This window comes from Oikopleura dioica, chromosome PAR, assembly GCF_907165135.1.
Source record: "Oikopleura dioica chromosome PAR, OKI2018_I68_1.0, whole genome shotgun sequence".
NCBI lineage: Eukaryota > Metazoa > Chordata > Appendicularia > Copelata > Oikopleuridae > Oikopleura > Oikopleura dioica.
In genome coordinates, this window is record NC_137293.1 from 5,358,699 (window position 1) to 5,380,861 (window position 22,163).

The following is a 22,163-nucleotide window of genomic DNA, read 5'->3' on the forward strand; positions in this document are numbered from 1 at the left end:
TTTAAGATCCCAAAAATAGAAAAAATCGGCAAAAATTTTCTAAGTCGACCAATTCCTGAAGCACCGGTGATTGCTACAGTCTTTTCGTCCAGTCGATGGACTATTTCTTCGTCAAAAACTGGCGATCCACAGCAACCCATGTTCTTTTTTTTTCTTTTTAGGGCGCTTTTCTCTTGTATTGTTTTTCAAAATGACACAGTTTTTTATTGGCCAAATGACTCAGGCTTTAATTTTTGAAAACAAATTCACGATACGCTCTAGAATTCTAAACCAGAGTTTAATTTCAAGTTGCTATTTTGAAAGGTGCAGATTTCATTATTCATTTCATCGATTCTATTTTTAGCTGATTTCAATGTGAACCGTTTGTTTTGAGTTGATCTAACCCAGATAGACCAGCTCATTGAAAAAATTCAAGCGCCTTGATGAAACTCATAATACCACTCAACAATTCATTCACACCTTATCACTCTTTTCTCCTGTTGTTCAAATTCCACCCGCAAAGGATGATAAGCAAAGCTAAAGGAAAAACTAACTTGTTTTCTCTCTTCCGAAATTTCGGATTATCAAAATTCCTAATTATGAAAAAAAGGAAGCAAAAGCTGATTTATCAATTGTTCTGGAGAAAATCAGTAATCGAAGATGCAAGGCTGATGCGATAAAGAATGAGGATGCGATTACTTTCATTTTTAAATAAAGAGGTTTAAAAATATTGAAAATTAGACGCAAGAAAAATTGATGATACGGATCGATTATGCAAAATCTAATTGAAAAAACTCCGTTCCAAGAAAAGAAGCCTCTCCATAAAACAGCACTCCATTTAAACCCTAGCCAGCCGAAAAAACAATTTATTTTTAAACACAATAATCAGGAGACACTTCAAAAACAACAGGAATCCAATTCTCAACAGTATTACCGATTACTTCTTGATTGACAACCTCGTCTCCTTCCAAGTCGAGCCGTTGAATGGCATATGGACGGTTATCGCCAGAGACAATGAAAATTGAATTGCTCATCATTATTGCCGACCCAAATTTATCAGCCTGAATTGAAATAAAATATCGATTTTGCTATTTGAGACTTACGTAATGAAGATTGCCGATTTTATTCCAGTTGTTGTTTTTAAGAAGCCAAATCGCTGTAAGCGTCAACCACATATCATTATCTACTTCTTCTTCTCAGAAGTATACAATAAGCCTAGGTATCTGACAAACGGATCTTTTCAGTGGGGACACCTGGGTCGAATACCAAGGGTTTTCGAACTGATTTTTTGATATTAATTAAATTGATACGCTTTTGCGCTGATTTTGGATGGAGGGATCGATTCTGAAACGTTCTAATACCCAGAATAATTGCATACTTCCTTGTCCTCCAGCAAGCAAAAGACATCCGCTAGGTAGGCCAACCAAAACATGATAAGAAATTGAACTTGAAAATTTTAGAAAAATTTAATTTTTTTTAAATACATCGGGAAATCGGTTAAAGACGACCAACCATAGGAGTTGAGAGTCTCCACTTTATACGCACCATCGCCCCGGTAACACCCAACAGTTGTTGGCTTTTCTTTGTAAAGACCAAGCTTGCCTCCGTCATGTGAATATTCCGGGTCATATGTCGTTTTTCTATTTTCTCCGTCGAAGACCTCGCACGGAAAGCAAATTAATGCTTTTTCGCCATTGTCAATCGTCAGTGCTGCAGACGGATACGCGACTCCGTATTTCAATGTTGTTGACTGTTCTATCCACTCGCATCCGACCAGTTTTACAATCTTACTTTGATTTTTCAAAATCGAAACTAAATCATTACTTTTTGAGAATTTGTGTATCCACCAAAGATAAAGAGCTCGTTCTTGACAAGAGCATGAAGAGCTAGTCGAAGAATGTCGTCAGAAGAAGCTGTGATTGTTGCTGCCGTCTTTGTTGAGCCATCGGATGAAATTGAGAATGCTTCGCTCAATTTTCTTCCCATTATCAAAATATGCTTGGAGAAAAATATTGAATTTCACGGCAAAAAATGTGCAAAAAGTATAATTTGAAAAAAATAAAAATTTCTCAATCTGTTTTTCTTAAAAAATATTGTCAACATGTAATTCAGAGTTAAAGAATTAACAGCTCTGCTACCGATCTTGGTTGACATTCTCTTGTTTTGCAACTTCTTCTACAGCTTTCCAACTGAGCTCTATTTTTCGCCATCACCGTAGACCGATCCTTTGTCTGGTAGACAAATGTAATCGTGCATTGTCGCCAGCACTCTCTGTCAATTCCGGAAGGAGAACAGCGCTCTTCAAAATGCTCCGACTTGAGTGCCAACATCAACGGTACAAAATGCAGAAAAATGGTTCTCATACTTGATTTTTTCTCAAAAATTTATTTTTTTGTTGTTAAGCGATAACTAACTGCGGTTGTTATTGATTCTATGGAAAAAAATGATTCATAAACCTTCCTCAAATAGTCCAAAGTGCAGTTTAAACAGAACTTAGCGCTTTTTCTCATTTTCTACTCAGATGTCTACGTTTGCCATAAATTCTCTTCCATCAATGATGAATTTTCTAGAAAAACCTTGTCCAGATAATTTGATCTTCTTGTGAATAAAAGGGATGAAGAGCCTAAAATCTACAAGATATGACGTTTTGACCGCTTTGATTTTTATCTTACTCTACTAGATTACAAAAGTATCCACTGAAAATCTCTAGGTAAAAAGAAGGGTTATTAAATTAAGTCATTAATCACGTCATGGCGTCATGCTTCAGAGAATTGAAATTAAATTGTAAAATTCGAAAACATGAAATCTGAGTAATCAAATATTATCTTGGAGAGAGTTCGTTTGTTTACCTTGGCTTGCAATTTTTTTCGGCATTTAGTGAAAAAAATGGCATGCGGATCTGAATTGAAATTTTTTATTTGGATCCTAGGTAAGATAATTATTATGCTAGTTTGAGAGGTTAAGCAAGAACGCCTTAAAGAAGATTTATTTTTTTGCTCAGAGTCTTTAACCTTAGCCGGCCAGGGTGCACCATCTATGGAACAGGGGTCAAAAATTAGGTCTCCCACCGAAGTGATTTTGAGTTTCGAAAAACGGAAGAAACTGTAGGGCAATTTATCGATAAGCTGCCCTTACTTTACCTTTCGACTACCCTTGGTTAGGGTTAGGGTTCGAAAAAAGGCTTATTTTGAAAATAACTGCATGCACCATGTATGGTGCATTGCTACAATGGCGCCGACACCACTGATGGTGCTTTTGTCCGGTAGGCAGTATTTTCGCCGAAAAATTCGCCGAATAGTCTGCCTCTTTGAATTGGAAGACTTTATCTGATGCTGAAACCCAAACCTTAATCCGCACCCAAACCCAAGAGCAAACTACAACCCAAACCCGAACACTAACGAAGAACCCAAAAACAAACCAAAAGACGTACGTAATAGACTTTGAGTTGAATTTTTCAACAATATAAGCATGTGATGCACCACTCATGGTGCATTTGGCCGGTAGGGTCAGAAATGACATTTTGGCCGGCTAAGGTTAAAAATGAGCAAATATCAAATAAAATGAAATCAACTGAATCCTTATGGTTTTCCCTTACAGGTTATTTTTTCATCTCCGGCTGCGAATATGCATTAATTTTACCAACAATCAACTCCTATCTCGTCTTTCTCGGCGCCCCAAGCTACTTTCTTGGTCTTGTTTTTGGAGCATTTTTCTTTTCCGGTCTCACTTTTGCGCCAATATTTGGAGCAATTACAGATAGATTACAGAATTCGAAGTGGCCAGCTGTCTTTGGAATTCTTTGTGCTATTGGAGGGAATATTGTTTATATTTCAGCGAAAAATGCGGTAAGCGGAATTTTGATCATTCCGATGAATAAATATTTTTGACTTAGAAATGGCTTATTCTGGCCCGATTCATCTCCGGCGCTGGTTTTTCCCTCGACGGCTCATTCATGGGCGCTCTTAGTCGACTTTACCCGCCATCAAAAAAAGCAAAAATCTTCGCCCTCTGCCTTCTTCTTCGTCAAACTGGAGTCACTTTCGCGCCTGGGCTCATCGTTTTCCTGCAAAAAATCAGCTTTCGTTTTCTCTGGACGGATGTCAATCGCTACTCAGCGTCTGGTTTTATTATGGCGTGTTCGTGGAGCTTGTTTTTTATGATGTTTTTGATCTTTTTCGATGAACCAAAAGCTGAAGAAAATAGTGAAGAAAGTCTTGAACTTGAAAATAAAGGTAAAAGTCGCGAGAAAAAGATTAAGGACCCCCCGTCAGCTTTTTCTTTCAAAAAATACAAATTTTTAAAAACGCCATATTTAGGGATTCTATCGGGAAAACGGCGCGCGGCGCGGCCCTTCGCACCCAAAATTGTCCGATGCTATTTTGTTATTTTCGACATAATTTCAGTCAAAAACATCATAAAATAACTAAAAATATGACTCTCATTCATAATTTACTCTCAAAAGTATTTTTTCGCCGTTTAACGATAGAAATCATCAAAACTCGTAGAAAAGTACTTTTTTATGTGCTCAAATAAGCTTCAAAACTCCTGATTTTTCGATATGTCAAAATATTGACCTTTTGCCAGAATCTGTAAAAATTTTAAGACTATGCAATAAGAACAGCCTTCAGAAATTGCTTGTAACTGAGTGAAGGTGGCGCCGCAGTAGTGCATTACGAGGGGCGCGGAGCCAAGAAATGAGTTTCTCTTACTTTTCTTCAAAATCCTTAGAAGATTTCGAGAAAAAGTGAAATTGGATTACTCTCTTTTTTTTCCCAGAAAGCCGAAAATGCAGACATTCCATCACAAATCCGAGAGACTTTTTCGAAAGGGAGAAACAAGGTTCGACGAGGAGAATCCTACAGTCGGTCTTGAATGTCTGGCAGAAGAAGGCCTGGATTCAGACGAAGAGCTCCCGATGTTGCTTAATGATTGCGCAGTTCAGACATCGCCAGGCAAGTGAATTAATTAAATAGTCGAGCAAGATAAAAAAGGCACCTGAATAAGGTGCCTCTTGTTTTTTTTTATAAAAGAAATTTTTGGGTATCCCAAAAAATCTAACAAAGCTTTTAGTGAAGGGAATGTTGCCAGATCAGATTCTTGAGAATCCTCAAACGATTCCAACTCTAGATTCGTCTGAAATGATGGCTGAAACAATTCTGAATTTCACAGGTAAGAATAAAGAAAATTAAAAAGAATCAAGACAATTATATTTTTGGGGCTCCCAAATTGGGTACCCCAATAATATCGGATCATTTTATAGTTTTTTTTTGGGGTCCCCAAATTGGGTACCCCAATAATATCGAATCATTTAAAAGTTTTTTGGGGTCCCCAAATTGGGGACCCCAATAATACCGGATTATTTTTACTGAATTTTTCTTTAGAAACGCCTTCACAAGAAAATGTCGCCTCATGCTCAGCTGTTGGAAAGAAAAGAAAGCGACAAACGATCGACTACAGCGAAGAAATTGATGATGACGACTTTAGAAAAGACAGAGACTACTATTTGGTGAAATCAAAATCAACACCGGTCTCTGGAAGAGGAAAAACAACCCGAGACTTCCACCAACGACTCGTTTCAATCATTTGATCGAGCTTGCATCGCAGTCCGTTCCTTCGGTTCATTTCAACAGCACGAACAAATTCAAAGAGCACAGAATCTTTTCGAAACCAGTTGAAGGCGAAACTCGACGACCTGTCGCCAAATCAACCCTCTACAAATTGCGTCCAAACCTTCTCCTAGCAACTTTCGTGCAGCTTGAAGAATTTGTTAAGAACGCCGAGCGCCTGACACTCGCTACTGACGGGGTAAGTTATTCTTTGAATTTTTGGGTACCCCAATTATGGGGAGCCCAATAATTTTTTTTTAATTGTAATATTTGGGTACCCCAATAAATACTTTTTTCAGACAACCTCAAAATCAAATCGTCAATGCATGAACGTCGTATTCATCAACGAAGAAAGGGAAAAGCTGCTGTTCATGATCGTTGAGCTTTTCGGTGGAACAGCTGAAGAAATCTTCACAGCCGTCACTCTTTCTATCGACACACTGTCATTTTCTGATGAGATCTGGAAGAAAACCGACTCAATTCTCACAGACACCTGCCGTGCGCAAGAAGCTGCAAACATGCAGATAATTGAATTCATCGACAAGAAGAGGAACTCCGAGATTCCAGTGCAGTGGATCTGGTGTGCTCTGCATACGGCTGGGAACATCGATCGATACGGCCGGCAAGGACTTTCTGCTTTAGCGAATGATATTTTCACTTGCTTGAAAATTCTTTTTGGCTCAAGCAAAATCAGCGGCCATCATCGCGAAGATCTCAAGAATGAGTAAGTTTTCATTTTTGGGTAGCCCAATTGGGTACCCCAATCAATTTTTCAAAACCTTTTTTGGGTACCCCAATTAATTCTTTTTCAGGCTCGACGAAGTGCGTGTAGAACTTGGCGACAAATCTACAAAGAAAGCCTACTGCACCGACATGGGTTCACGAATCGGCTCTTCCAAGAAGAATGCCGAGGGCCTTATGCTTTACTGGGAGGCAACTGTCAAGACCATCAGCAAATACTCCGACCGCAAACGAGCAAAGGAACTTCTCCCACTCCTCCAAGATAAACAACTAGCTATTCTGAGCACATCTCTGACACCTCTGATTTGGGCTTCGTACTCAGGTCTTATTCTCAGGGCATCAGAGAATGAAGAAAGCACGATCGAAGATGTCTGCATTCAAATGAAATCCTGCCTCGATTCTTTGGAGAAAATTCTCGAATCCAAACAGCCTTACGACGATCTTTTTGATGGAGTTCTGGAAAATTACGAAGACTCAGAATATTTCCTGTAAGTTTTTTTTATTAAACAATTTTGGGTATCCCATTATTTGAAAGATCAATTTTTTGGGTACCCCAATTAATCAATTTATAAAAAAATAATATTTGGGTACCCCAATTAATCAATTTATAAAAAAAACTTATTTTTGGGTATCCCAATTAATCAATTATAAAAAAAAATAAATTTTGGGTATCCCAATTTTTTATAAAAAAAATTTTTGGGTACCCCAATTTATCAGTTTGTAAAGATTCAATTTTATCTTTAGGAAACTTCGAGAATTCAAAGAGATGCCAAGGGATGCTAAACTTCGGGACGACCTGAATGAGACGATTCGACAGTGCCTTACAGAAGCAAAGAAAAAGTTGCAGAAAGATTACAACCAGATGAAATCACTTCGACTTTCTGGCAAATATGAGACGTCTAATCGCTTTTGCGAGAGTGTCTTTGCCACCCTGAAGTACAAGGAACAAACGAGCACTGGTTCCGCGCTCGCAAACATTGCCGACCAAACTGTTGTTCAAGTTAACAAGCTGGGCAACTACCTGAGGAGAATGAAAAAGAAACAGCGGGACGAGCTTTTGGATAGAATCGACAACTCGAACGAAGTCAAAACTACTCTGGAGGTTCGAAAGACGCTGAAAGAACGATTTCGCAAGAAAAGGGAGGAAATTCTAAAGAAAAGGGACGAAACAAAGAAGATCAAAATTGAACGTCAGAAAATCAAAGAAGAAAAAAGAGCAAAAAAGCCAAAAATCGAGGTTTCAAAAACTCCAGTTCGCTCGACTCGTCTTTCGAAAAGAAGGCTTGATTAAATGTTCATTACAGCTTTCCATTATTCACTGCCAAAAACTGGTCAAACAGATAAAATGAATAATAAATTATTAATCTCCATGTTAAATTACCCACAGATATGAAATTTCTGAGAAAAGCATTGATTTTTATGATTTACTCCAAGCGCACCTAAGGCGCGCGCGCCTCCACGCCAACACCACCAAGCGCCGCTCCAATCATTTTTTAATTGGCGAATTCGCAATGAGCGCCAAAAACTGGTCTAAAACCCAAAATTTCAAGGAAAAATATTAAACTTTGATTATCCGATAGAATCCCTAGCCATATTTTAGGTTCTAAATGCGTCCGCAGGTTAAATTTGCTTCAAAAACTTGATAAGAGGAATTTTTGACCAAGAAAAATCTAAATTTTTGCCAAAATTAGGGCAAATTCGTCAATTTTCGGCGAAAAGTCAAATTTTCAAAGAGGATTTTAAGGGTGTTAGAGCCGAGATAGACCCCCAAAAATGACGCTTTTTGACTCGTAGAATCCAAATTCCGAAATTTGATTATACGAAAATAGCTGACAGGGGGTCCTTAAACAAATAACTAAAGAAATTCAGACCATCTCGAACTAAAAGAAGAAAAAGCCTCAGAATACGAAAATGAAAAGGGCGAAAAGTACGAGCTTCGAAGAATTAAAGAAGACGACTCAATTCTCAAGGAACCAATCATCATCGGAATTTTCTCGTGCTTCTGCGCCTTTTCAGCAAATGTGAGTCCTCCATGATTTCATCTTGCTACCCCTTTCAGTCCGGGATGGAATCTTCAATAACTCTGCTAACAAAATGGCTACTTGGATGGGATCAGGTCGAAAATGCGATTATTTTCGTTACCGCCGGGTTCGGTGCAATTTTGAGCTATGGAATCGTAACAATTATTTCAACGAAGAATATTTTGGATGATAGGCAAATTTTGCTCGGTTCCTGTTCACTATGTTTTTTTAATTTATGTCTGATTGGCTCTATCACATGGTTAGAAAAAAGGACAAAAAAGGGATGAAACTATTTTCTAGCATTTTTGAATTCGGCGCGCCTTGGCTTCTCCCGGCGATAGTCAGGGCTCGGCAACCTGAGTAGAAAACCTGAGTCAGGGTTTGAAAGAGCTAAATTTTCATTTTAGCTCTGACTCAGGTTTTCTACTCAGGTTGTCGAGCCCATGCGATAGTGACAGCAACTTTTCTTCTTGTTATCAGTCTACCGCCTATGCTGACTTCGGCGGCGGTTATCATCGCGAAAAACACTCCAAAAGAAGATCAAGCGTTTGTGCTCAGTTTGCGAACAACTGCTGAAAGAAGCTCGCAGGTAGACAGAAGGGGATTTTCGATGGAATAGAATTTTAGATGATTTTTCGGCTTGGTACACAAGTATGGCTTGGACGACGACAAATTTTCATTTTGGTTTTCCGATGGTTGTCGGGACGATGATTTGTTTAGGAAACTGCTCGAAAATGACATCGAGGCTTTTCGATATACGGATTTTGAAGAGCATATTTAAGTATTCAACATCGCTATGATTCTTGCAAGCTGGAAGTATATGAAGGCAGAACTGATACAGCCGTATTCGAGAGAAAAGCTTTTATCCGAAAGATAAATTTTAGCTTGACAAAATATCACTGCGAAATATTCAAATATTTATTTTACGGAAATAAAATCAACAAGTTTTCTTCTCCTAAAAATGAACATACTGCCATTTGGTCTTCAATTTGGTTTTTTTTTGAGAATCTATCATCTGGGTCCGTTGAAAAGCTGCTTTTAGACCCTGACTCAGGTTTCGTCTGACCTTTTTCGACTTTATTCGACCGTGTCTTTTGATTAATTACTAATAAAGAAACAGGTTATTTGAGTGGGACTGACCTCGGAAACTTCTGTGGAAAACCTGAGTCAGGGTCCTCAAGAGGCTTTTCATAAAAATCTTTCAGACCCTGACTCAGGTTTTCCACAGAGGTTTTCGAGTCAAGTTCCACTCAAATGACCTGTTTCTTTATTACCAATAAACTATTAGTAATAAATAAAAAGACACGGTCAAATAAAGTCGAATAAGGTCAGACCGAGGATTTTCTTTTTCTTTTTATTTTTGTTATCATCGTAAAAGATCGTTTTATTCATTTTCAACCGCGAGTTGCTGCGATCAACAAAGAGCAAATTTGAACGGTTCAAATCTGAATGCAAATAGTGTAGCTCTGCAATTTTGAAATTGAACTGAGCTCGAGTTTGTGAGGAGCAAATAAACTCGACTCAACCAAAAAACCGCTTGAACTTTGAGCGCTTGACATTGACGTACATCGGAAGAATGAAAAATTTGCAAATATTGAAACAGAAACTTCTCAGTTCAGTCGAAAAAGAAGATATTTTTAGTGTTACCTCGAAAGACTTTAATTCCCATGTCTTCTCTATCTTAAAAAAATTAACCAAACATTAATCGGAAAATCGCTTCCTGTTGCGTTTTCCTCAACAAATACCAATAAATATAAATATAGCCATGATCTGAAGAAGAAACTACTGAACTTTTTTTAACAAAAGACACCTTATTTCTTTCTTTCCAAAATAATCAGCGGGAATTCATCCCCAACCGAGCTCTTTTCCGACAAAAAACCGATCAATCATACCAAGAACGATCCAAAATCCCCGTTTCACACCATTGCTTCTTTACTCAACCCACTTTTTTTTTGCTCCTGAAACGACCGCGTTTTTTGCAGAGAGAAGCGAATTTATTTCGAGCGAGGCGGGTTCAGAGTAAGCAGGTCAGGTAAATTTGAACGGTTATATAATTCAAACAAGAACTCTCTTGACTTGAGAACCATTACACGAACTCTATCGCCACGAAAATACGATATAAGTCGCCTCCTACCGTCTTTTTCTCATTTAGAAAGAAAAAAAAATTGCAAAATGAAGTTTTCAAAAATTCTCCTCGCATCATTTGCTGCTACTGGCTTTGCCCTAGAACAGGTAAAAAATTTTTTTTATTTAAAAAAAATCCCCTCAAAAATTTCGAGTCGAAAATAAAAAAAAATGTTTTTAGCAAGGGATTTTTTAAAGCAATTTTTGATCAAAAGCAGAATTATTAAAAAAATATTTCATAATTTCGATATTTTATTTTATTGATGATTTTCTTCAAAACTGTTTTTTTAACGAAATAAACCAATAAAAAAATTAAATAAAAAAATTTCACGCATCAAAATTGCACAAAAAGCAATTTGGGAAGTTTATGACCTCAAAGAATCAAAAAAATCCTCAAAAACTTGTTTTCAGCAAAAAAAGGGCGTCTTAGGGACACCGTGGGCATTGTCAGCCACACCTCATAAACGGGTTGAGTTCAGTTCCGTTTCTCACCTGAAAAGTTGACAAAAGTTGAAGTTATTTTTGATGAAAACTCACAAAAATCGTAGATTTATTGTTAATTTTCAAGATCCGCGAGGCCATTGTCGGAAGATGGGAGCTGATCGACTCAGAAAACGTCGCCGAATACATCAACAATGAAAAAGGACCGATGATGTACACAGTCTTCGCGAAAAAGATGACCCCGGATTTGGAATACATCAAGCTCGAGGAGAACTCCTATCTCGCGAAAATTCACTTGACGATGATGCCCAATCCAATGAAGATTCCAATGCGACTGGATGAAGAATACGAGCACAAGAATCCGACGAGCGAGTACGTCAAGTCCGTCCCAGAAGTTCGACAGGACGGAATGGAAATTATTCTCCAGACAAAAGGTGAAAACAAATCTCAAATTCCTTCCCAATTTGATTTTCAGGGGGTTCCGAAGGACCCGTGGAACAAAGCCTCAAGATCGTAAACGACAACCTGATTCATCGAATGACGATGCTGGAAAAGGACATTACAGCTACGAGAATATACAAAAGAAAAAACACCGAAACGCTGTGAAAAAAAAAACCTTTCTGTAAAACTTTTTTATCGATTTTGGAAAAAGAGTGTGCTATTTGTAATAATATACGTACAATTGAATTTATGATTTGTTTTATTTGTGAAAGAAAAAGTGCAATCAAAGGGTGTAGCCTACAGAATTGTGAGCCCGGCTCACAATTTTGTGAATCCGATTCGCAATCTTTGTGAACCCGACTCAAATTCAGAATTTTTTTGATTCGGAATTTTGACGAGTTCAAAGAATTCATGACCGCGCTTGATTCAGGATCAAGCTTTGGTTTTTTGAGAAATTTTTGAAATAAATAAAGGATGATCAAAAAAGCTGAAAGAATTTTTTTTGAACTATTCGGTAGCAGCATAGTTTCCTTGGTAATTGAAGTCAGTCGGGACGATTGCATCGGTGGCTGATTCGAATTTATTGTAGATTTTGTCCAGTTGTTCTTTTCGTCTTTCATTGGTTCTACCAGACTCGATCTCAGAAAAAGGAAGGAAGATGAAGAACAAGTTCCTGAGTTTATTGAGCATGTCTCGGGCTTTTTCGCGAGCAGCTTTGTATGCCAGATCGTAGTACTTTTCTTTCATCGGGACGCAAAGAGTGCAGATTTCATCCTCGCATCTGAAATTTATTGAGAAATTAAGCTGTCATCATTCAGCCAATCTCCTTCAAAATCTTACCTTGATTGATGAGCGATATATTTTTTCGTATTTGAGCTTTTTTTCGGGTCTCAAAAGGCTCTTAGCGGAAATTTTAGCATCTTAAAATGCTGAAAAAAGAGACCCATTCTCAATATTTCGTGTCGCATTCAGAATCGAAACAGGTTTCCACGTGATCAAGAGCATTTTTAAACGCTTATGAGGTTCAATTTTTTTATAGAAGAAAAGATTTTTTGGAAAAAGGATCGAGAAACTACAGTTTCTAGCAATTGAACCAATGTGCCTGAGCAGTGTGACACATTGCACCCAGCCTCCTCGCAGTACTTTTCCAAGGCTCTTGAAAAAAAAACAACCAAAAACGCTTGTGAATAAATAAATCTCTAGAACTTCTCCTTTGCGTGACAAAGCACGATGATATTATTCCGGATGTTGTCAATCTTCTCTAAAACCATTCTAAATACGAAAAAGGTAGAAATCAGAATTTCAGGAAGTGATCTTGGCTTCTATGTTTTAATGCAATAACGCGCGTTATCACCTAAAGCTGATTTGCTGCAAACTGTCGCTTACTCTGCCTTTTCGATCTGACTGTAATTGATTGACAGGATAGTTGCTTATTTGCAGATTTTTATTGTTTTTGTACAGAATTTTTTTTGTTAGCTCAGAATAGTGCTGCCAGGAAAAGATGTTTAATATTTGGCGGGAAGGGCGGCCTTGGCGACTTCGGCTTCGATGTCCTTGCCTTCCTCGAGGGCCTGTTCCCATCGGATGATCTGGGAGACACCCTCGATGAAGATGTTGACGAGCTGGGTTTCGGACTTGCCGAGTCGATCGGCGTTGGAGATGTCCCAGGTGCCACCAGTGGAGGCGGAGTCGACACCAGCGGTACCTCGGGCCTACGGGCGGGTAAAGACGGAAACAAGAAGGAGGGGAGTTACCTGGAGACCCATCTTTGCAAGGACCTGCTTGAAGTCAGCTCGGGCGGAGAACTTGGGGACCTGGACCATGGCGCCAGCTCGGAGACCGGTTCCAAGGTTGGAGGGGCAGGTGAGGACCCAACCGAGATGGTCGTTGTGCATGAAGTCGTAACCTTCCTGCTTCAGGACCTAGCGAAGAAAATAAGCAATGCGCTCTTTTTGCTGAAAACTGTACCTTCTGGATACCCTCAGTAGCAGCGGCAAATCGCTTGAAGATTTCGACGACGGAAGCACCCTTCTGCATGGAGACGATTCGCATCTGATCCTCCTCGTTGACCCAGACGAAGAAGTTCTCGGCTTCGTTGTGGAAGATACCTCGGGCATCGGGCCAGTGTCGGCCGCAACCGGAAGAGAGGAGAAGAGTGGAGTCGGGCTCCTGGAAGAGGTTTCCGTTCTTTCGGAGGGATTCTTCCTTCTCCTCGGTCATGCCGTTGGGCTTGGCGGCGTATGACTTGGAGCCGTGGAGGGGGAAGTAGTCACCCTTGAGGTCACCCTCGAGGTTGAGGAGAGCCTTGACGATGACTCGCTCGAGTTCTCGTCGCTCTTCGAAGGAGCAGCATGGAGGAAGTCGAGTGCCTCGGACGGATCGGCCAGTTCGGCATCGGGTGGTGAGGACGTACTTGCCAGTGGGATCGATGGGCGTGGTGGAAAGGTTGGCGGGGTTCATGTCAGTGGGGTGCTTGGCATCGGGGGCGTAGCCGTTGTGTCGGGCGGAGATGACGGGGTCGAAGAATTCCTGAAGAAGGAGGGATTGAATTTGAGGGATTGTCAGATAAGTTTTACCTTGAAAAGCTCGTAGGACTCTTCATCACCAGCGACGGCGCCGACGGTCTTGATCATGGGGTGACCCTTGTTGTCAACGCCGGTCTTGATGCAGTGGCCGATGTTGACGCCGAGCTTGGTGGTCTTGGACTTGAGCTTCTCGTAGAGCTCAGGCTGGGATCGCATGGTGTCGGCGAAGAAGGAGGTGTGGTTGGAGAGGTCGGGGAGCTTGTCGGGAAGCTTGCCAGCGAGGAAGGTGGCTTCCTTCTCTTCGCAGTAGTACTCGGCATCGCCGCAACCCTTCTGGATCCACTCGGGGAGGGCCTTGATGGAGGCGGGGAGGCCAGTTGGTGGGTAGTCCGACATTATTGCTAGAAAGCATTTTATAGGGTGGTAGCGAAACATTTTTGAAATCTTGAAAGTTTTCATTATTGAATTATGAAAAATTCTAGAATTTGGAAGTAAATGATCCAAAAATTAAAAGAAAAGGGTTGTTTTTTGGGGGTTTACCTGAGGTCTCTTTGAGTTATCCCAAGAGTGGAGAAATCTTCCGGGGAGGGTGGTTTTATTTCCTCCTGGCCGGGTGCTAACCTCCTTAACACCTGTGTTGTCGTAGAGCAAAACATGCGATCTTTCCAAAAGTAGCAGCGCGACACTCCCTTGTCCTCCCTTAACCCTCTCCTGCACCCTTGACCCTGGCACCTTAACCCTCTAATGGAACAACTTGACTTCTATTTATGTCTTGCACTAGAAAAATAAAATTTCGGAGCGTGGAAAATTCATCGAAGAAAATTAATCAAAATTTCATAATTGCTGATAAGAGGGAAATTTTCTTGATGATAAGACTGCACATATGTTATCACCATTATCACTCTGACCAACAGCTGCTGGAATCTCGCTTAATTAGCAAATAAATCGCCAATCAAGCGATTTCTTGCGCAAAGAGGACTCTTTCGAAATTGCTGTACTTGAGTCCGGGTTCAAATTTATTGCAATAATTCAAAATGGAATCTGGCTGTAGAAGCCGTTTTTGACATCTCTGTTGATGTGATTCGAGTTCGAGTCGGTGTTTTGGCTTCTTTTGCCAAGGTACTGCTGGGCCATCATTTCGATAAATTTCTCGTCATCAAGTTGGTTGCTAAAAATTTTTTAAAATTTCATCACGAAAATAGAATTCGTCCACCAAAAAAATTTCATTTTAGAAAAATTGATATTGCAGCAAAAAAAATTGTTTTATTAAAATTTTGTTGAAAAAATTTTATTCTAGAGAAGAATTTGAGCTTTCTTTTGGTCAAAGAATTAAGGGTGTCATAACCTTAATTTTTTTTTAAATAAATTATTCAGGAAAAGTTAAGATAAAGACACCCTTAACTCTTTGACGAAAAGAGAGATCAAATTTGTATCAAGAATAATTTTTTTGTAAAATTATTTTTTTTTTTGCTTAAAAAATTTTCAACACAAATTTTTGTATTTATTTTTTTCTTGTTTTTCCTCTAAAAATGGGTTTTCCCTGAAATTTTGTGATTTTACCCGATGCAAAGTGGAAGAAACAAAAATGCAAACAAAAATTCATTTCAATTTTCGTTCAGCCTGAAATTGACTGGAGCGCTGGTACTTATTTAAATAGTCTCCAGGCACTCAGCTCTATTAATTATTCAGCGAATAAGTAGCGTTTTACAGTTTCTGAGATGCAGCATTGATAAATATTTAGAAATTGATATTCCATCGCGAATCAAATATTCACGAGCTTCCTTTAATTGAACCGAAAGAATTGGAACCGACATGGTCGCCAGACAAGCATCTCAAGAACGATAGCATCAATTATTCCTCGTTTTTCAATCGCTTCTTTTTGTTTGCATTTTTCAAGTTCAACACTTTCATTGAGAATTTTTGAATTCTTTGGCATCTTTTTCGCGTTTATTTTGCGTCAAACTGCAGCTTGGGCGAAACCACGTGATAATTATATTTCCCGAAGTATGATGCTTTTTCTGGACAGTTTTCTTCGCACAGTAAGTCAAGTTCAAAGCGAGTTATCGGCTCGAAAACTTGAGGTTAAATCAATTTATGGAAGTGATTGAAGGATCAGGGTTTTGATTGGCTGGTAGGCCAAATGCAGCAATTTTATTGGCTATCCAAAAATCCACTTCCATGAATTGGTTTAAAATTAGTCCAAAAGTTGAAATATTCAACATCTTTTTCATCCTTCTCTTTGTCTGACTCTTTTTAATAAAATTGGTAGCTCAATCATCGCCACGTCTAGATCTAAACCGTGAGCGATTAATACATCCGCCACGACATCCCCTTCAAAATAGCTCCGTCCTTCTCGGAATCCCCCGCGGCGCAAATTGCGTTCCATCCATTTCGCGTCAATTCTAGTGATTTTGTTTCCTTTGCCACCACCCAGCCCCTCACTGCCGCTGGCGCAATAAACATCTTTACCAAATCCAAAGCATCAGCATAACTATTTACCTAAAACCCTTGTCAACCCCTTTTCCGACAGTGCGGATTTTTCTCTGATTGAACTTAAGGGGGTGACCACACAGAAAATTACGTCCTCGTAGAATTAGTCTCCCTGCCTTGGGCTAAAATTTCTGGCAACTCTTACATTGAGGCTTATTCATTCTACCTTACCTAAGAGAGATATCGAAGAAAGAGAAAGAGAAAAGATGAAGAATAGAATATGGAGCTGGTGGCTTGGTCTGGGGTGGATATCAGCCTTGAATGAAGCGCAGGAGTTGAGATGTATCGACTCTACGACTTTGAGTGAGTTCTGCGATGAAATGTCCTGTAGAATGGGATCTTTGAAATGTGCAAAAACATGTGGCCTTTGCTCCGATTCAAGGTATACTTACCAACAGGAAAGCTTGAAAAAACCATCAAAATTTTTTTTCAAAAAATTTTTTTTCCGAAAAAGTCGAAATTCTTTCTTTTTTGAGCTAAAAAAAAGTACATCCTCGAAGTCCCAGAAAACGAAACCTGCAACCGATATGAGCTAGCCACACTCCAATGCCAACATTCTTGCGAAAAATCATCTTCTGGGCAAGCTCGATGCAAGTGCGATGCTGGATACTATTTATTTGCGGATAATAAAAGCTGCATCGATATTGACGAGTGCCGTAATGCCCGAAAAGGAACTGGTTCAATTTTTTTCGATCATGAATTTATTTAAATAACGGAGCGATTATTTTTGATGAATTATGTTTGAGACATGTTTTTAGCCAAAATATTTTATAACAAGAGTTTTTGGTAACGTCATCAGTTTTCGCAAACTCGAGTTATATGAATGGATTAATAACTGCTCTCATTTTTAAGGCGCTTAAATTAAGGGGGTAGATATCGAGAATCGGATTTTCTGTCAGTGATTTCTCAATTTTTTGACATAGTGACCCCCTTATTTTTTCTGCTCAAAATTTATTTCCGACTTATCTATTTCTTATGGAAGCCAAAAATGTAGATTCTTGTGCTTTTGAGGTGCTAGAATGCAAATCGGGCACCTTCTGTTGTCGCAAAATTGACCATTTTCGGAGACTAAGCGATCTTTGACGAGAAATTTCGTTCAAAATCTTTTTGATAATAAAAAATTCAGCTTCCAAAGGAAAAAGAGAAACGTCTTAAGTTTTTGTTTCCAAAATAAAATAAGGGTGTTACTATTTTAACTTTGGGAGAAAAGTCTGACTGACAATGGCGATTCTTGATATCAACCTCCTTAATCGAAAACAAACTCAAAACACAACCATCAAAAAGAAGGCAAAACATTATGCGACGGCGGCTTTTCCCGCTGTACAAACGTACCTGGAAGCTACACCTGTTCCATCGGATCGACGCCAAGACCCACGACAACTATTGGAAGAAACGCTTGTAGCTCCACTTATTACAAAGAAAGCACATGCTGCAAGCCGTCAACGAATACTTGCGGAAGAAAGCCGCAGGAAATGCAAAGTCGAATTGTGAATGGAGTCATAACAGAAGCGAAGAATTGGCCTTGGGTGGCTCATATTTACATCCGAAACCGCAGCGGACAAATCAATGGTTGTGGGGGTGCCTTTGTTTCAGACGATAAAGTCATTACCGCGTACCACTGTGTCTTCGATCATCTCAGTCGGTATAACGATCTCACTGTTATGGCTGGCGTTGACGACGGATTTTGGGCAAGTGCAACGTCAACTGCTGGACTTGTTCCTCAAGAATACGAAGTCACGAATGTCAAGGCTCCTCCCGGAGCGAGTAAGCCAAGATATGAACAGTCTGATATCGCGATCCTTACTGTCAGAAAAGTGGGAGCTCGATCAAACAGTTTCCAAGTCACGCCAATCTGCCTTCCTCAAGAAGAAACCCCCGCTGTTGGAAGAAACTGCTACGTAGTCGGCTATGGTGCTGCTTCATGGGGCGGAGCCCCGACGATGCAGTTGATGGAGGCAAAAGTGCCAATCGTCAATGACCAAACATGCAAAAATGATTACGATTCATTCCGTATGAAGGAGAATTTCAACGAAGATGTGCACATCTGCGCTGGGTACGCGAATGGCTACCAAGATGCTTGCCAAGGAGATTCTGGAGGACCTCTCATGTGTCAACGAGAAAACAGCTGCGAATGGTACCTCGTCGGAGTCGTCTCCTACGGCTGGAGATGTGGGGTCAGCTATGGTGTTTACGCAGAAGTCAACGCCTTCGCCGACTGGGTCCATCAAAATGTCGGAGTTCCGAAAAACCCCGCAGAGGGAAAAACCTGCGAGATCAACTACGGCGACGAAGGCTGCGAAGCGCTCAAATTCGACGGAAAACTTTACCAATACGATGCTGCTTCTGACTCTTACGTCCTGAAAGACCCAACGCTTCCAAAACAAACGTTGTTCCAGTATTCCGATTTTTTGATTTTGAAGTTTGGCGATAAGCCGTCTTCTGGGGCTGGAACTGACACGATCGCAGCGTTTCGCATTCCAAAGGATCGAGTCTGCATGTTTGACACTGAAGTTCAATGGTACTTTACTGATCAATGGGTACAGACAAATGATAAACTTGAATGTGGAACCCAAGATTGAGTTGTCACTTTGATAAGCTGATAAAAGTATATTTTCCTTAAGAATTTTTGATAACTCAAAAAAAGCCGAAATCGATGCTCTATCCGAAACCCAGCTCGAAGAAGAGGACGAGTGCGAATCAAACTCTTATGGCGCCGTCATCACGAACAATCTCGGCGAAATTTTCAACCTTTACCTGGACGAAGACAAAACAGCTTCTACTGAGAAAACGCATTTCAAAAGTGATACTGGCGTTACTCTTTATTACGGCGTGTATTCCGGCGGCGGATATTGGGTACTCGGCCGGAATTATAATATTCAGATGTCGATGTGTTACAAAACTGGAGAAAAAGATGCGTGTATTGAAGACCTTGGTGGAAGTGGCTGGTCGTGTTTGAACGCAGGTGGAAGCTGGGTGAATAATCAACAAGTTTCTATCAGTGTTATCGTCCCAATCACTACTGATGCTCCAACAGAGGAACCAGTGGTAACTGATGTTGCCGATCCAGTGACAACACAAGCACTTGTGACGACTGATGGAACAACAGCAGCTCCTAGTTCTCCAACAACAAGGGCAAGTACAACGACTCCTACTACAACAACAACTACATCAACAACTACGACAACAACTACGACAACAACGACGACAACGACGACGACGACGACCACCACCACAACAACCACTTCGACGAAAACGACAACGACAACTACTCGGACAACGACCACTCCGACAACTACAACTTCGACCACGCCAACGACGACCACGCCAACAACAACCTCGCCGACGACGACAACTCCAACAACGACAAGTCCGTCAACAACGACACCTGCTCAAGGTTCCGTAAATTAAATTTACCCCTTTCATAAACTTTCATCCCTAGATATCTAAACAAAATTCAGAAACGTCAGAAACTGGTCGTCTAACATTTACAATGAATTCCTATGGAATCTATGGAGAATTGACGCTCACTCAAACTGAGGACGACCCAAATAGGTTTGTTGATGAAGCAAAGAATGTTGTGCTGTACTACACGGATACTTACAAAGCATGGGCACTTGTTCCAGTCGGAAAAGACGTCTATAATCTGTTTTGTTATGCATCAACGAGTGTTAAAGGAACATGTTTGAAAATGGGAGTCTTTATCTAGAGGTTTGAGCCATTTGAAAACATTAATAAAGAAAATTTCGTCGACAATATAACAAGCATGACTTGCAAAACTCTTCAAAATAATTGGGTCAGACAGGATATTGGCCTGGAAGTCATCTCGTCTGGTTCTGCCATTGTTACAACTGAAGCTGCTGTTGAAGAATGTGATCCTGAATGCGAACCATCTTTCAGCTTCGATATTCCCAAATGTAAGCCATTTATTTTTACCACTTATGAATTTATTTCTAGATGGGAGAGTAACAATGACGGAGATTTTCGAAGGCTCAAATGAATATTTTGACAACGATAAAAACATTTTCCTCTACTACGATAATAAGTACAAGTCCTGGATTGTCGCTGAGCAGCCTAATGAAGTAAGCAAATTCCTCTGCTACAGTCAGATCTTGAAAGAAGAACCGCTTCAAAATATGGAAGGCAACATCAGCTGCAAGAATCCTGCTTGGGGAAGTCCCTGGGAAGACTTCAATTTCACAAACAATGAATGCCCGAGTTGTACAACGACAACGACGAGAACTTCAACTACAACCGCGACTACAACTACAACGACGGCAGCTCCTTCTGCTACGACAGGATCAGCCGTTTCAACAAGCTCTCCAACATCAACTTCAACTACAACCTCAACAACGACTTCAACAACAGCAACGACGACAACAACTTCTACAACAACAACGACAACGACAACAACCACTACCACTACTACCACCACCACAACAACAACGACAACCACTACGACCACGACTACAACTCCCGGCCCAGTCGAATTCATCTTGAATATCCCTGCCAGTTCCGTCCGTGGACACAAACGATTCCGATTTATCGAAACCGAGGAGGAATATGTTTACGTCGATGAGGACGCTCAAATGAAGGTAAAACAAGATTGAATATAAGTTTCACAATTCTTCTTTCAGATCTACTTCGACGTCAATTACATGGCTTGGGTCATTCTCCCCCTCAAAGCTAGGAACATCTATTCGATGGTCTGCTACAATTCAAATGTCAATGGCGAAGGGTTCCTCGGTCGCGTCAATTACTTACAGTGCGTTGGCGACAATGGCAACACCTGGGAACGAGTCGAAATTTCCCCCATAGAGATTGATGCAAATTTCGTGGAAACAACAACATCCACAACGACGACATCAACAACTCCGACAACAGAAGTGCCGACAACTGCTTGTACAGTCTGCGAAGAGAAATTTAGAATGAGCATTCCGGGAAAAACCATCATTTTAAAAAAGATTGAAGACAATCTTTATGAACAGACTGGAGACAAAGATCTGGAAATTTCATGGCTTCCGTACTTCAAAGCCTGGGTTTTGAAGCCAAAAGGCGCCCAAGGAATGGTTCTAACTTAGTAGTTTGTTCGATTTGTTTTGATATTTAATTTGATTAATGAACCAAAACATAATTTGATTGGAGTACCTAGATTCACTGTACTTGTATTTACGTACAGTACGTTATTCCAATGTACTGTTTGTACGAACGTACTTTTTCGAGCTATTGTAACAACGAGAATTGTATCACCGAACTTGTATTTCTGAACAGATTCTTTTTTCTTGAAAACAAGGCAGGGATTGCGCGCGCTGCGCGCATTTATATTTATAATAGAAGAAGATAATATATATAAACATATTATTTTGATATGAAATTTAGTTATTTTAGTTCAAAATCAAATCTTTATAAAAGTGTGTCTCGTTTTTACAAGTACAGTGATATAACACTGTACAATAAAATGAGGACAATGTTACAATTTTCAGCTGTACGTAAATACAAGTACAGTGAATCAGTGCTCTCTTTGATTGATGAACCAAAACAGTTTCTGCCCTCCTTTGTTCCGAATTTGCCGATTTTGTTGGACAACCTGCCCGGCCAGTTTCTCCTTTTACCGAAAGTGTTATAAAAATGACATGTCTAGACAACGATGTCTGGGGCGAGCATCAAATCAACCTTACTAACATTCCCTGCCAATGCTAAAGCCTCAAAATGAGACTGACTCTCCCTCTGTTACATAAAATAAAAACCGCCTATCATTAAAGACCTCTTTGGAAACTTATTTATCAGCGGACTTGGGC

At 40.0% G+C, this 22,163-nt stretch overlaps 6 protein-coding genes and 1 long non-coding RNA gene across 8 annotated transcripts; 5 read left to right on the top strand and 2 right to left on the bottom strand.

Moving 5' to 3' along the window:
• The first annotated feature begins 2,823 nt into the window (after positions 1-2,823).
• On the top strand, positions 2,824-8,711 carry LOC145701431 (uncharacterized). Its single transcript, XM_081778652.1, has 6 exons — positions 2,824-2,908; positions 3,577-3,824; positions 3,872-4,211; positions 8,196-8,347; positions 8,386-8,606; positions 8,648-8,711. The coding sequence occupies exons 1-6, from the start codon at positions 2,866-2,868 to the stop codon at positions 8,709-8,711; spliced, it is 1,068 nt and encodes a 355-aa protein (XP_081634778.1). The 5' UTR covers positions 2,824-2,865.
• A 1,603-nt stretch (positions 8,712-10,314) lies between these two features.
• Positions 10,315-11,593, top strand: LOC145705704 (uncharacterized). Of its 2 annotated transcripts, none has more exons than XM_081783187.1 (4): positions 10,315-10,379; positions 10,429-10,579; positions 11,040-11,346; positions 11,388-11,593. In XM_081783187.1, the coding sequence occupies exons 2-4, from the start codon at positions 10,520-10,522 to the stop codon at positions 11,516-11,518; spliced, it is 498 nt and encodes a 165-aa protein (XP_081639313.1). In that variant the 5' UTR covers positions 10,315-10,379; positions 10,429-10,519; the 3' UTR covers positions 11,519-11,593. The 2 variants fall into 2 exon arrangements, with proteins under 2 accessions (XP_081639313.1, XP_081639314.1); XM_081783188.1 differs by having other exon boundaries at positions 10,327-10,379; positions 10,500-10,579.
• A 7-nt stretch (positions 11,594-11,600) lies between these two features.
• Positions 11,601-12,363, bottom strand: LOC145705705 (uncharacterized). Its single transcript, XR_014134630.1, has 3 exons — positions 12,304-12,363; positions 12,194-12,229; positions 11,601-12,134 (listed from the first exon to the last, which is right to left on the bottom strand). It is a non-coding gene; the product is annotated as an uncharacterized LOC145705705 (long non-coding RNA).
• Positions 12,364-12,814: 451 nt separating this feature from the next.
• Positions 12,815-14,513, bottom strand: LOC145705703 (creatine kinase B-type-like). Its single transcript, XM_081783186.1, has 5 exons — positions 14,419-14,513; positions 13,930-14,279; positions 13,322-13,882; positions 13,108-13,275; positions 12,815-13,065 (listed from the first exon to the last, which is right to left on the bottom strand). Exons 2-5 carry the CDS (start codon positions 14,272-14,274, stop codon positions 12,859-12,861), a joined length of 1,281 nt encoding a protein of 426 aa, XP_081639312.1. The 5' UTR covers positions 14,275-14,279; positions 14,419-14,513; the 3' UTR covers positions 12,815-12,858.
• Positions 14,514-16,714: 2,201 nt separating this feature from the next.
• On the top strand, positions 16,715-18,947 carry LOC145701432 (tryptase gamma-like). The gene is made up of 3 exons (XM_081778653.1): positions 16,715-16,750; positions 16,856-17,024; positions 17,653-18,947. The coding sequence occupies exons 1-3, from the start codon at positions 16,715-16,717 to the stop codon at positions 18,945-18,947; spliced, it is 1,500 nt and encodes a 499-aa protein (XP_081634779.1).
• A 63-nt stretch (positions 18,948-19,010) lies between these two features.
• On the top strand, positions 19,011-20,111 carry LOC145703972 (uncharacterized). The gene is made up of 2 exons (XM_081781387.1): positions 19,011-19,762; positions 19,827-20,111. Exons 1-2 carry the CDS (start codon positions 19,249-19,251, stop codon positions 20,072-20,074), a joined length of 762 nt encoding a protein of 253 aa, XP_081637513.1. The 5' UTR covers positions 19,011-19,248; the 3' UTR covers positions 20,075-20,111.
• Positions 20,107-21,446, top strand: LOC145701434 (uncharacterized). Its single transcript, XM_081778654.1, has 3 exons — positions 20,107-20,282; positions 20,323-20,960; positions 21,003-21,446. Exons 1-3 carry the CDS (start codon positions 20,132-20,134, stop codon positions 21,444-21,446), a joined length of 1,233 nt encoding a protein of 410 aa, XP_081634780.1. The 5' UTR covers positions 20,107-20,131.
• Positions 21,447-22,163: the final 717 nt, after the last annotated feature.